At 37.3% G+C, this 15,516-nt stretch overlaps 1 protein-coding gene across 1 annotated transcript; it reads right to left on the minus strand.

Annotated features, from left to right (window-relative positions):
- Nucleotides 1-592: 592 nt before the first annotated feature.
- Nucleotides 593-9,589, minus strand: lin28aa (lin-28 homolog Aa; the record flags this gene model as incomplete). The annotated part of the gene is made up of 3 exons (XM_079444916.1): nucleotides 593-812; nucleotides 5,007-5,191; nucleotides 9,389-9,589. 3 exons carry the CDS (start codon nucleotides 9,587-9,589, stop codon nucleotides 593-595), a joined length of 606 nt encoding a protein of 201 aa, XP_079301042.1.
- Between the last annotated feature and the right edge of the window lie 5,927 nt (nucleotides 9,590-15,516).

Raw genomic sequence — 15,516 nt, forward strand, 5'->3', positions numbered from 1 at the left:
TAAAAATCACTAGGGGTTGTTTACACGATGCCATTTTCAACTAAAAATGGAAAACATTTTATGCGTTTCGGCTGTTCATTAAAACGGGGACTGAAAATGCAATAGCAAATCGCAAAGTTTTGAAAACAATACCATTATTGTCTCTGTGTAAAAAACGTGAATTTTCAATGTGAATTTTGTAGATCTGTAGGCATGCACGAGTATGTTAGAATGCGTTTGTGTGCAGGTGCATAGTGTTTCTTTACGTATAATACAGCATGTTCAGTCTTTTACATGGGTTACTGTAAACAGGGATCATTTTGGCAATGTTTGTATTCAAAACGTAAAAAAACGAAACTTTTCCATTTTTAGTGCAGCGTTGTCATGTAAACGTCCCCTTCATGAGATATGAGATAACTACTTCTGTACGCCAAACATTGTACTGAAATTCCTGAGAGCAGCTCTATTCCTGAGTGCTAAACCAGTAAAAAAAGTGACATTCTTCTCATCTGTTGCTTTTATAGACCTGAGGGAGTTCCAACAGCAGCATCAGCATTTGTCTTTCTAGTGATATGACTGGTTTTCAAGCGTCGTCCCAGCGTTCCCTGCTGTTTCAGTCGGCGCTCCCGGAGGGTGGAGGGGAATGACTGTGCTCTGCTTTCTCTTCTTTGACACCGCTAGGCTTTCCCTGAGACCCCTGAGACGGCTGCTGGGCTTTAGCGGGGCAGTTGGCGACCATGTGCGCGACACTTTGGCAGAAATGGCATCTTTTGGGTTGGGGAGGCAACTTGCACTCTTTGGCATGGTGGTCCAGACCGCCACAATTATAACACCTGTGGGGCAATTATAATAAGAATTTTCCTTAAATGAATAAAACAATCACCATTATGAACAAAATCACTTAAGTGTCTTACAGCAGGGTTTAACTCAAATCCTCTTAAAATTAAGGATGGGATTTATGGAACCCCGACTTTTAGAATAGTTTTGGGAATATAAAATAGTGATTAAGACCTGGTCTCATAAACAGGGCTTAGACTAAGCCAGGATTAGGCCATAGTTTAATTAGGACATTTAAGTAATTTTTATAAAAATGCCTTAGAAAAAAGCATTACTGGTGTGCATCTTAAGACAAAACAAAGGCATGTTTTAAGATCAGTCAGTGCAAGTTTCTTTCAATTGAAACAGCTCAGATTTACATTTTAGTCTGGGACTAGGTTTAAGCCTTGTCTGTGAAACCGGGGGTAAGTGTGTTTACATGTACCACAAAATGCTGAACTATAAAAAATCAGGTCATTCTAAAAAAATCATTTATGTGAGACTTAATAAGGTTTGTTTCCTGTATAAACAGTTTCGTAGCTGGCATGTGCACGTCAAATATTCTCACAGAATGACTAAAAAAGGGATTCATTTGCCAATAAAAACTGGGTATGGCAAACACACACACACACACACACACATTTGCATATGTGCTATTTTGAGTTTCATGTTTGATACTTCAAGCTTTTATGGCTCATATAGTATGATATAGCAGAAAATGGAGCTTATATTTGAGGTGGAAAAACACCTAAATTTTATTCGGAGGCAAAATATGCAATTTGGCGCAGCTGCTGATGTTTATATGGACAAATATAAGATGCCATTCTTGTAATGTAAATCAGTAAAACCTTTATAACAGTCAAACTAAGACTTCTTATATAAAATGCATATATCTATCACTGTTCTAGTAATGTCTTAGTAAGATGATATTTATATGACTCGTTTTATGATCAAAGTTTTATGCAATACAATGATGACTGAGAGATGAACAAATACATTTTCCTCAAAAGCCTGATGATCATATTTGAGACTCACATTTGAACATGATTGTATAAAATCTAGTGGATAAATCTAGTAAGTCCAGTAAGTGTTCATATTGAAATATTACTAAAGTTGTGGCCTAATGGATAGAGAGTTGGACTTGTAACCCGAAGGTTGTGGGTTCGAGTCTCAGGTCTGGCAGGGATTGTAGGAGAGGGAGTGAATAACCAACACACTCTTCACCCTCAATACCACGACTGAGGTGAGACCCTTGAGCGAGGCACCGAACCCCCAACTGCTCCCCGGGCGCCGCAGCATTGGCTGCCCACTGCGCCGGGTGTATGTGCACTACTGTGTGTACACTTGGATGGGTTAAATGCATCCCTTATAAAAGGAAAAAGACAAGTTTAGCTTCAATCCTGATCAAACTCACCTACCTGTGATCTTGAAGACTCTGATTAGCAGCTCAGGTGTGTTTGATTAGGGTTAGAGCTAAACTCTGCAGGAGTGGGCCAGATTTGAGGATGCCTGGTCAAAACTATCAATCAGAAGGCATGTAGTAAATCGTGTGCAAAAATAGGCTTTATAGGGTTAATGTTTTGCCAAACAGTGTGAGCAAATATTCAAATTAAAATAAAACATTGTTTTTTGTTTTTGTTTTTTAATCTAACCAAGTGTATTTTGAAACACGTTTTTCTGAATGTCCATTCATGCCCAGGCTGTGACACAGTTATTTAGAGGAGGGCCATGTGCGGAGCTCCCAGTGGCATATGGGTGCCTGGTATGGGGCAGTCACTGCTGCATTGATGTCCACTCAGCTGAGGTCATGTGGGTGACTGCAGGGCACAGGGGACTTTTGGGGAACACTACAGTGGCTTCTGGAGGTTTATAGGCACTGACCCGAGGCCTTCATCACACGGCAGTGATGGACAGCAGGCCAAGCGTGCAGAAGGCAATGATAGCCTTTGTTTGAAAAAAGCTGCAGCAGCAACCTATGAACTATGACCTCTTGCCGTCCTAACCCCCAAACACCCCACCCAGTCCCTAAACACATGCAGTTTCCATGGCAATCCTGACCCCTGACCTCTCTCGGGCACCTTCATCTGGTATCAATTAAATAAACTGCTGCGTTTTCTCCTCCACATCCTGAAGTCAAGCATTCTGCTCTCCCTTGTGAAAAAGGAGTGTGTTTAATAATTGAATGTGCACTTGTAGTGTTCTTCAAATCTTAAAAGTGTTTTTTTTTTTTTTTTTTAAACTGTACTTGCAGAAAACATAAAAAAAGACACTTAAGTGTACTTAAAATGAGACATTTTCTTAGTCCTTAACACACTAAAGTACACTTTTTAAAAGTGCACTATGTTATAATGTCAAATTAAAAGTTTGACTTCATGTACATTTTAAATCATTGCTTTAATCATATTTTGTCATGCTTCAAAGTACTTTGATGTGTTGATTATCATACTAAAGCACATATAAAATACATCATTCAAATTTCAATTGTAGTGAATTATTTGATGTTATATTTAAAATGAATATATTTTAAAATGCCACTTCGTCATTATAAATGTGTAATTACTAGTTTAGTTAAATATGTGACATACATGTTTCAATATAAAAGACCCCTTTTTACTCGAATTGCATGTAATATAAATTGTATATAACATGCTATTAAGTGTCTGGAAACATCACATTCTTTAAAAGTATATCATTTTAAAGTATATAACTTTTTTAAAAGATTACAACAGTTTACTTCTTTTTCACAAAGGCTGCTTCAGTAGAACAAGTCCATTCAAATGAATGAATAACCATGATGGACAGATATGGTTTTCTTAAAGGGGCAACATGCTCCAGGGATGTATCGAACGCAAGCCTCGCAAGACCCTTTGAGGAGACAACGATCTGATTCTGTCAACACGGTGTCTTTCACAGTAATCAGAACGGACTGACCGATGGGCCATATGATACGCCTCTAACTTCCAACCGCACTGAGAGCTGGGAAAGGTTTGTTTTGGTACCATTTGGGAGCAAAAAAATGGCATGAAATAAACTCCTCGCTCTATGTATGCAAACAGAACTTTCTTTAATCAAATGTACCATAATTGTGGCATAATGTTTTACTTTTTCACAAATCAAATCTAAAACGGCATGCAAATACTGAGTCCTCTTTGTAAACAACAGCCTCAGGATTGGGGGATATCCATCAGGTATAAATCCATCAGTGACCAGGCGTTTTAAACAGTTATTGATCCAGGTCACATCGACAGCCTGTCCATGCAGCCCTAACCCAGGCCAGAGGAGGGGGAAGGGAGGATCTGGTGAAAGGGTTGAGGCGACCAAACCACATTTTTGGAGAGAAAAATAGGACATTTAGTTGCTCCTATGATGTAATAATAAAAGAGCTTTTTTATATGACATGAATATGACATGGAACAGGGTTGACCAGCCAAACAAGGGATTAGCAATTCATAGTCCCCAAACTAATTGTGGAACTACCCACTTTTTGGCGTGTTCGCACCGCGGGAACTAGGAACGGTTTTAGTTCCAGGAACTCCGTTTGGAGGAACTAAATTAGCTCCTACTTCAGAGTAGGGTCTAAAACAGTTTGTGACGTAAGTGTACGCTGATTGGCTAAACAACTACGAAAACGCCCTCACCCGCCATGATTTAAAACACTGTTTAAACACATACTGTGTAAATATTGTATCATTGTATCATTTACCTGAAGACTTCATCTACAGCGTTTTGTGCTTCTATCAGCCTCAATGAAAATGCAAATTCTCGTTGGAGATTTTTAGTCCTCCTTTCCGTTCGTTCAATTGCTTGATGTATACGTCGAAACTCCATGTCCATTATTGTGAAACCCGCGAGACACAACAAAAACACAGCTCCGATCACAGCGTCCTCCATCCTCCTGTTGTTAATGTTGTTCTTCTTTGTTTTTACGCTGTCGACCGGCTTACTTCACTTCCTAGTACCCACTGTCGGTGCGAATGCAACCCTTTAAATGGTACTGGGAAATAGTTCGCGCAAAATCGTCCCAGTACTTTAGTACTGTACTTTTAGTTCTGGAACTAAAGCAGTGAGAAAGGCCCTATAGGGTAAAGGGTCCTTCAGATTATTCAAATGTTCTTCTCTGATCACTGAAAGGTTCACTGGGGAACCCAGAATGGTTCATCTAAGACATCACTGCGAAAACACAAAGAGTGTATAGCTCTGAGATGACTCACCTGTCTCCTTTGGCACGGCGTTTCTGGACACTCTTGCCTTTGGGTCTCCTCTCACTGCCTAGACAGTGAGCTCCTCCAGGACCCGTCACCCGCAGAGACTCAAGACCCTTGGAGGACTTCTTGAACGTGAATTCAACAGCCTCACCCTCCTTCAGACTGCGGAAACCCTCCATGTGCAGTTTACTCTGAGAGAGGCAGACAAGGACATTGTCAGTAAGGTCTCTAGACCAAATCCACATTCATAAAGGAACTCAATTACTTACATGCACAAGGCAACAAATTGCTGTTAGGATTGAAATACAAAACATCTGGTATCATCAGTATTTGTGTTACTGTGGAACACTATTCAAGTAAAATGGTCTTCAAAGCAAAACGAGGATCACAGCATTAAAATAACTGGAGTCATGTGGATTGTTGTGATGTGTTTATCAGCTCTCATTCTGACGGCACCCATTCACTGCTGAGGATTCATTGGTGAGCAAGTGATGTAATCATACATTTCTCCAAATCTTTTCCCATGAAGAAACAAACTCATGTAAATCTCGGATGACCTAAGGGGGAGTAAATATCCAGCAAATTTTCATTTTTTGGGTGAACTATTGCTTTAACTAGCTGAGTATGTGGTGATGTATGTTCTTATGGGATATGAAAGAGAAAGCGAGTGATTTATGTGTGAAAAACCCAGGCCTTACCATCCCCCGACCCGGTTACAGCATTCCTGATTCACACACACACATCCCCCCACATCACACACAGGTCTCTTAATCCCCCTCACTGACCACTGGGAAGATGATGTGGGGTCCAGAAAAATTCTTCAAATGGTTGCTTGGCTTTAGTATATCCTGAGGGTTAACTTTTTCCCCATGAAGAATTAGCTCCTGTTATGAGCACCTGAACTAATTATTTAAAGGAATAGTTCACCCATCATTTACTCACACTCATGCCGTTTCAAACCCAAATGCCTTTCTCTTTTCTATGGACAATAAAACAAGGAGTTCTTAAAGTCAGCATGAAATGAAAATCTTATCTGATCATTAACTGTTTACTAAATGCATGTTATTGTTCTTGTTGTGACTGAATCATCCATGCATGCTTTTTTATTTTTTGACCTTGTAATTTTTCATCAAAAAGTGACAACACTTCATAACTGCGCATTCAGATCTGCCTCTATTTTTTGAATTCATCACTCACATCTCAAAGTAACAACTGAAGCTTATGTTCCCTCCTTTTTTGATTTTCCATTGCACTTGGATGTACGTCACTATATATATATATATAGACCAGACCTGTGTCTATTTCCATTTAATCATGACTTTTCATAACTCATGGAAGTGTAGCTTTCTGGCTTCAAAATAAAAATGGCATTCTCAGAGCTCAAACAGTAGAGCATGCTGCTAGCAACTCCAAGGTAATGGGTTTGATTCCTTGGAAATGCATGAACTCCTTAAATGTATACCTTGAATGCAATATAAGTCGCTTTGGATAGAAATGTCTGCTAAATGCATAAATGTAAAAAGGATGCAAAAATACATTAAAAGTATATCATTAGTTAATGAGATGTCCAATTTATTTATTTTTTAAAAATCAGACATTCTTCAGTTTATTTGCTCATCAGACTAGTCTGAATGTTTTTTTCACAAAATTGAGTTCAGTTCATCACTGAAAGCTATCATGCGGCTTGGGAAGATTTGCATGGACGCTTTTATGTTCTTTTTGAAGTTTGAAAACCTCAGTCCCTATTTATTGCCATTGCATGCATGGAATAGGGTGACCAGAATAGTCCTCAGATAATTCACCTTTTTGTGTTCAACGAAAGAAAGATAATCATATGAGTTGGGTAAATGACAATTTCATTTCATGGTAAACTATTCCTTTAACGGAATGAAATATTCATCTGCCACCAAACAATGCCAGTGATGTGATGTGATGTCGTGCAGCAAATACATTGCAGACATTATCGTGTTGATATACCTGATAAAAAAAATAAAATAAAAAGCATCTGCCAAATGCACAAATGTTGATGAATACAATGAGTGGATTTAGAGATTATAGAAATTATATTTTGCATATGACCATTAAGATTTTAAGCACTGTTTCCATGACCGTGAACTGCTTTTTTACCAACTGTAAGTAGCTTAGTTATGCAAACATAACATTTTCTTTACCGTAATGCATAAAATATGATGTCCATCTGTATTAGGTGCTATGAGTAATATTTATCTGATGCTGTATATCAGTTAGAGTTTATGCAGCACATATCTTATTAACATTCTGCTGAAAACTGGGAATGAAGGAGAAATCTTTATTCTTCCACTTCTCCTGGATATTTTATATACACTTCAATAAATAAGACCAACGTATCAAACACACTCTCTGTGGATCATCAGGTTTGGGTTTGGCCTTACAGGAGTAGTATTACAGATCTTCTTACTGAAGTGATGTAAAAGGTCCCGCTGGAGCTGACAAGGATCTGTAGTTGTGTATGTTTTGTGGAAACATCATTGTTTATGTTGTGGCAGATGCAGTGTTCCCTTTCAAGTACTTCCATTGTGTGTCGGTCAAAGTGACCGTTAACCTATTTCCCTAGACACGTGTGACCCCCAACCCCCAACTTCCCTTCCTCCCACTGACGTCCCCCTGATGCTCATAGGGCGTCTTTTAAAGCTCTCGCTACAGTAAAAACCCTACGAAGTGAGCATGTTCACAGGATCTGTACTGTATGGACATGCATGATCCATTCGTAACAGTCACACAGGTGATGGAGAAATCACAAGCAAGCAGGTTGTGACATAATAGGAAGCAAAAGTCCACAAAGACAGAAAGGATCTGTCACGCTCTCTTTCTTTTGTCTGCTCTCACAAAGAGCGGTGGAGTTAATGTTGAGTAGCTGAGGCCCGCTGTCACGACTGAACGTGTGTGCAGCACGTGGATCATGAATGCATGTGGCGATGGACTGATATATCGGCCTGTACAACATCATTTTGAGAGAACTGATCACTCCCCATTGGATCGGTTTCTAACTTTTCAATGCAAATTGGATATTTGGGGTTTTTAATTGAGTGTTTAAATGTTAAATGTTCATTTAACCTCAATTATGCATATACATAATTAAGTTGTATTCCAATAATAATGGTATTATATCAGACACCTTGCATTGGCTTTTGCTACTGAAAACCCCAATCAACCATTTACAACTCTTTAGTTTGCTCACTGATAGACCAACAACAACACAGAAAATGTACTACATGCCCAGTACTACTCTGTTTAAGAGAACACTGGGACTGTGATGATTATAGTAAATGATGTTGCAAATTTATGTATTAGGTTTCTGAGACACAAATGGCCAACCAGTTGGTCACCTCAACAAAAACCGGCTCCTAAATGCTACTTCAGTAGCATACATGTATCTGGCTAATGACTTTATGGCAGGAAACAAGATTAAAGGTATCTTCCTTGAAGGTGCAATTGCTGACAGCCCAGACTATTTTTTTTAAGACGTGACACTTACATGGGAATTGAGAGGTAACAGCGAGAACTACTAACCACACCAGAATGGACCAATTCAATTACTGCAGATGTTCAAACACTTTGTCTGGGAAGTGATGCTGTTTGGACATTTGTGAAAGATTGTTTCAACCATTTTACTTTCAGATGTTGGCTTTCCAAATGGAAAAGAGGTCAATGCAAATAAGAGTTGGAATAATATGCTGCAGGGATGATGTATTTTTGTAGACCAAAACCCAAAACAAGTCAACACTTCCAGTTCCATCATCCTCAAGTCAATTGTTTTTTTGAATAGGTTTTTGATCAAATGCCTGAAATTAGATCTGTGGTGTACATCACTGTTTCTGCGGGTTTTTTGAATGCAAATTTATGACTTTTTAAAGACCAAATTGAAGGAATAAATTGAAATGCATCAAAATGTTTTCTAAATGTCTAGAGAGCACACAATCAGTTGTTTTATAAACACCTCAAAATGTGAAAATAGGACTTCCCACGCATCACAATTACTTTTTAATTCATTTTACAAATAAGTAAATAAATAAAGTTTGATTAGCTCTGCTGCAAACCACTAGAATATGGACATAACATTTACTGCAAAAAAAAATTCTGAAATTCTGAAACCGATATACATTTACTTGGGAAGCTAAATGACATAAATCTTGTTTTTCTATAAAACCGATCAAAATTTAGTTTATGATTAAAAAGAACAAATGTCCACAAACGGACTTCGGTAAAATAACTTTTAGGTTGTGTTCATTTGTTAAGATTATCTTAATGAACAAAAATGTTTTTTGTGTGTGTAAGAAACTTGTGTTTTCTGCAATAATCCAAAAGTCACAAGCCTGATTTTACTCGAAATTACTTGACACTACACATACCTGATGGACAAACACGTCGACTGGAGTTTCTAAAGGCACACCATCTCTTGTGCTCATGGACAGGAATCCGAAACCCATCCGGACATTGAACCACTTGCACAGGCCCATGCCGTGGTACGACTGAGGGTCTTCCTCTGCAGCCTGCCCCTCCTCCTCCTCTGCTTTCTTACAGCCTCCTGCAAAACCATTCACATTTACCATCATTGGAAATATATGCATGCAGGCATGTATTCAAAGGTGAAATTTCACAAATTGAATGTAGCAGAAACATATTTGAAACTTGCATTATAAAATAATTGACAGATCTAACCCACAGTGGTTGTTTTAAACGATTTATACAGTAAATCTGCGCCATATAGGCTATTCAAAGGGTTCACTGTAATTTTGTAAATATAAAAAATAAAAAGTTTTTAAAACACATTTGTGCATATTTACAATTAAAGCGTTTTAGCCTATATTGCAGCTTGAAAAGCAATGTAACAACTTAGTATTTGCCACTTTCTCCATGTATTTTGCAGTTATTAGGCTATTACGATTTTTTCATAAGAGGCAACGAATTATATTCACCAAAACGAAATGCCTTGATATTGTGGTGAAACCATTTAAATTTTTTAACTTATGTTTTTAAAAATATAATATATAAAATTGTAATATTCGTTTTTATTTGAATAAATAAATACATGATTTCCTATATCGCACAAAAATTAATAGGCTTCTATAATTTTAAAAAATCAATTAATTTAACCATGGACAAACCTTGATAGTACTGGTGTAAATCTGAACCCATGTTGAGCTGAATGAAACCCACACGCTCGGTCTCCTTCCTCAAGTCTCATGAAAACACTCTCACAACAGAACTCAAGTAAAACAAAGAGGCTCTCCACGATACCTCACTTACACGCGTACACGAGGGGGTGGGGGTCACGGAGAAGAAGAAACCTGAAGACAATGCGTGGACCCCCACCCCCCGCGTCTCCTAAACAAGCAACACCTTGATGTGGACTACCTTCATGAAGAAGACCAGAACTTCCAAAACAAATGACATAGCCTACCCTCTGCCATGGGCTCCTCTCTTCGCCTCCCCTATGTTCAGTGTGGGATGTTTGCGTTAAATCTCGGTTCTCCAGGTGTTCTCTGGGTGTTTCGGTGGCTGCTCTGAACTGATGATGCTTCTCGACCCCCTCTCTCTCCCGGTTTCGGTCAAGTCCACGTGATTCCCAATCACTCTCCCCTCCAGGATGACCAACACCAATTCCTCAATGGATGCCCCCCTTTGTCCAAAACAAGCCAATCACACATAGAGACCACCGCGCAAACGCCCGGCCCCCAAACTCCTCCACACATAGGTGACCAAAACCCCACATTAGATGTTTGTTTGTACGATGCGAATGACACTAAAGTTAAACCTATCGTCATTTAATTACGTGGTTCTCAACATGTTGGTCATTGATCTGTTGAATTCTGATAAATTCTTAAGCATTTTGTTTTAATGACACGATTAGTTTTAGATGTTTCTAAATGAAACGGTGTGAAGTTATGCTCAAAAGGAGAGTCATTCTGTGTGTTTGGGGTCTCTGTTCTGATCATACTGACCATTAGAAATAGACTGAAAGCAGCTTCAGTCATTTATTATCCATTATTATAAACAATAAATCTGTGATCAGGGAAAATGTAACCGATCTTTTGATTTAAATCAGATGTTAGGCTACACAAAATACATGATATTTAGCTCTTTATTCGACATTATTACCGTTTGTTATTATTATTATTATTATATCGTTTTATATATTACATTTATAGGCCATTTTATTATTATTATTACAGTTTAGGTAATTATTATTATAGCATACGAAACTAAAAATAAATGAAATTTGTGCAATACGTTTTCATTAATACATGTATTAACCTCGAAGTTATAACTGCGTGCGTAAAGCTCCCACAGTTCTGTCGAATATTTAGCTAGATGTTGTTTTTTTCACCAGTTATAAAATCATAGTGGTGTTCAAATTTGGCTTGAATATGTAATAACTATCACATGTGAGAATGCAAGAGAAAGCCCGGAGGCAGCAGGCACACTGATCCGCTGAATGATGACAGAGGCGAGGGAAGCTGAGCTCTGATAGACGCGTATCGCGTGAACTGGCGCGTTTTTGGACATGTTTCGTTTCATCCATCATCATTCTGTGACCAGAGATGCAGAGCTGCCCTCCCCCATCCAAACAATCGATAATCAAACCAGCATACCAATTGATCAATGCATTGTTGCTATGGTGACGCAACAATAACCTATCTATCAATAACCCCTAATTACATTGGCAAGCATGTGTATGCTACTACATCACAAGGATCTGAGAAGAGACATTTCTGCAAGATAAATCATAAACTAAAACAATGTTTGTTTTTGTGAAGAAAAATTGTTTTAAAGAAGCATTTGTGATAGATATTTTAAGCTAATGAATGATGTATCTGAAAGGTGCAAACAAAGATTACATTTATGGTGAAAGGAATATGTTTAAACACCGTATTTTGTTGATGAAACTAGAAATAAAATATAGGGATCCTTATATGATGCTTATTGAATCAAATGTAAATGAAAATGTTTCTGCATTTACCATTAGTTACATTTTTTCATTTTCTTTTTGTTGTTAAACTGGTCATAATTGGAACATAGTCAATGTTATGAAGAGCTATAGAGTATCAATCGATACTAAAACAAAATATAAAGACTGTGTTCTATAAATGATAAATTAAGAACAGAATATGAGCATTTCTTTGTAACATACATTGAGCTTAAGTCAGCTGCAGCAGGGTCCTATTCTTTGAGCGTTTGTCATGCAGTATATATTAAGTTGAGCATTTCTGTGTGGAAAACCCTCAATTACTATTTATTACAATAGAAAGACTACACACTTCATCACCTGTCTTTCACATATTTTTATAGACAAATACATGTTTCAATAACTCTTTAAAAAGTAACTGATTAAAAGACAGTCTTTTTTTTTCATCTGCATTTGAACACAAACATAAACAGTAATATAAAATCCACACACTCCAGAGAGAGCAGAGAATATATATATATATATATATATATATATATATATATATATATATATATGTGTGTGTATGGGAGCATGGTTGATTCTGGGGACATCTGCTGGTTAAATGCAAGTAAGTGCAATAAAAAGACGTCCAAAATGCTACAGAAATTACTGGCATATATTTTTAATCATTAATATCTTGAAACGTTATATGATTATTAAACTTCATTTTTTATAATAAAGTGTCTTTTCAGTTTTGTTTTTAAAGGTCTCTAATACAACATTATTTATGTCTAGATATATAAAAAGTCTGTTTTTTATGATTTATAAGTCTATGATATGGGTATGCTTTTATATCATCTATGAGCAAATAAGCAAACATAACTGTGCTCATCATGAACCACTATACCAGGCTTGTTTGATTAGTTAACACAGCTTCTCGACTCTTTGGTCAATAGACAATAGTCTATGGTGAATAAAATTCACAATAGATAACATAACAAATGTTTAAACTGAGAAATTTTTTAATTTTATGCACAAAATGAGCTCATTTCAAATTTGATGCCTGCTGCAGGTCTCAAAATATTTGAGACAGGGGCATGTTTACCATGGTGTAGCATCTCCTCTTCTTTTCAAAACAGTTTGAAGACGTCTGGGCATCGAGGTTATGAGTTTCTGGAGTTTTGGTGTTGGAATTTGGTCCCAGTCTTGTCTGATATAGGTTTCCAGCTGCTGAAGAGTTCGTGGTCGTCTTTGACATATTTGTCGTTTAATGATGCACCAAATGTTCTCTATAGGTGAAAGATCTGGACTGCAGGCAGGCCAATTCAGCACCGCACTCTTCTGCTACGAAGCCATGCTGTTGTAATAGCTGCAGAGAACACTTAGGGCCCTGGGACTACAGCAAACCTAAGGGCCCCCTTTAGATTAGAATATCTTTGTGCCACAACGTTTTCTACCACAGGAATAATTTAGTATTTTTTTTTTATTTATTTTTTATTTGAATCCAGAATGAACTGTTTTATTAAGATCATGAATCAGGCAAATACAATAAATTACCATAGATTTATAATTTATACATTTATAACAACAACAAAACTACTACTACACAACTGCTACTACTACTAATAATAAACTATGGTATTTGTAATGAAAAACATCTTGAACACATGAAACTAAAACAATACCCTTTGTCTGATCCCCGGTGATCGGCCCACCGGGAAAAGTTCAGGGGCTCCTGATGTCCCCTTTATCTGAAATCACCCCTTATACCTGTTGGGTACGATTTGAGGCGACAGCCATTTGTAGTGGTGTCCGAAACCATAGAGTTAATTATTGAGTGCACTCATTCAATTCCATCATTTACTGCAATAAGGAGTGTACACTCAATGGCACAATAATACCCATAATGGAGAGTGAAGGTCATGCCAAATGTTATGCTGTTTGTAAAATTACGCCTCATAAATTATTTTATAAGTTATTTATTAAAGAAATATGAATTGTACCTCACCTTCAGCATTATAATTATTAAAGTTTGAGATTGGGCCGCTGCATGTCGTGCCAAACCTCTGACGGAAGACAGCTTGAGATCGGTTTATGAGAACAGCTTCTAATTCGCCATTAACGCAGAAGTACTGAGATTAAACAACGCACCTATCGATAACAGTATTGTTTGACGTCAAGCTTATCGGTAGTCCGGTATTTACCCAATTACGCACCAGTCCAAAAAAAAAAAAAAAAAAAGACTGTTCTCACTTCCCATCAGAAAAATAGCGTTCCGCGGGGGGCCCCCTGCACCGCGGGGCCCCACGCAATTGCATACATACATGAGTCACTCCCTGCATCGCTGTCACTCATGCTTTCTGCTATAGCCATTCCGAGAAAGTGGGATCCGCTTAAGGTATGTAATAATGTCTGTTTAATAAGTTTAACATTGATCAGTTCTATGTGCAGGACTTTTTGTTTAGCGGCTTAATAATTTGTGTGTGTATATATATATATATATATATATATATATATATATATATATATATATATATATATAGTCACAGAATTCCGTTTAAATGTTCATGGAGGAAAAGAACTGCACAATGTGTAATGGCTCTGATTTATAAACGTTGCGCATACACAAAATGGGCATAGAAATATGCGTCCGCAATTTTCCAAGCATCGGGATTTATAAAAAATAAACTTTGCGTAAATCACAGTACGGACATAACCACGCGTACAAACTCTTTTTCCTGGAGAGAGTGAGGAGTTAAACCGTTTTCATTTCGATATACACATTTACATATTCCACTCTCACTTAAATTACATAAAGTTGTAACGCAGAAGTTAAATCTAAATATGATGAGCTCCCTACCCGATCTCATGAACGTGCAAATAGTAGGCTACGCCAAATAAAGACTGATTGATATTCAGAAATGGACTTTGGCGTGTATATAAGTTGTATTTACACTGCAATAATCTAGGCTGATCTGTTTCCACTAAAAACAGCTAGAAGATGTTCACCTTTTCAGCAAAGCATACATTTAATTTGATTTGAATGGTTTGAAACAAATACTATTTGTCCTGTGGAAAAGAATGAGGTCAGTTATATTCTTGGTGTATTGGGTGTATGCAAATTTTGAAAATATGGTTATGGTTTCATATTCATCCATGTCGTATGTTCTTATTTATTATACAGTATATTTATTACGAGTTATCTTTTATGATTCATTTGTGGTTTTATTACATTATATTCATATTACTGTCTGATGTTACTCAGATACTCAAGTTTTATGCATTGTATTTATAATTCTAGTTAAGATCATATTCTGAGGTAGTAGGCCTATATCCTTTTTCCTTGACATATAAAAAGGTTTTACGTAATATGTTTTGTTCCTTCGTTTGACATATAAAGTACATTTTATGTTTTAATGATGTCTGCACAAGGTGTTGGAGACTTGTCTTCCAAACCATTTCCGTATATGCACGGATGTTGTTCAATTAGTCTTCAATTTTCTTGAGCTCTTTCTTCTTAGAGCTCAATGGTATTTGGCCTATTGATATTTGGAGATCTGCAGAGCCTGCTCAAAGAGAGTAAAAACT

Source organism: Barbus barbus (assembly GCF_936440315.1).
Source record: "Barbus barbus genome assembly, chromosome: 21".
Lineage (NCBI taxonomy): Eukaryota > Metazoa > Chordata > Actinopteri > Cypriniformes > Cyprinidae > Barbus > Barbus barbus.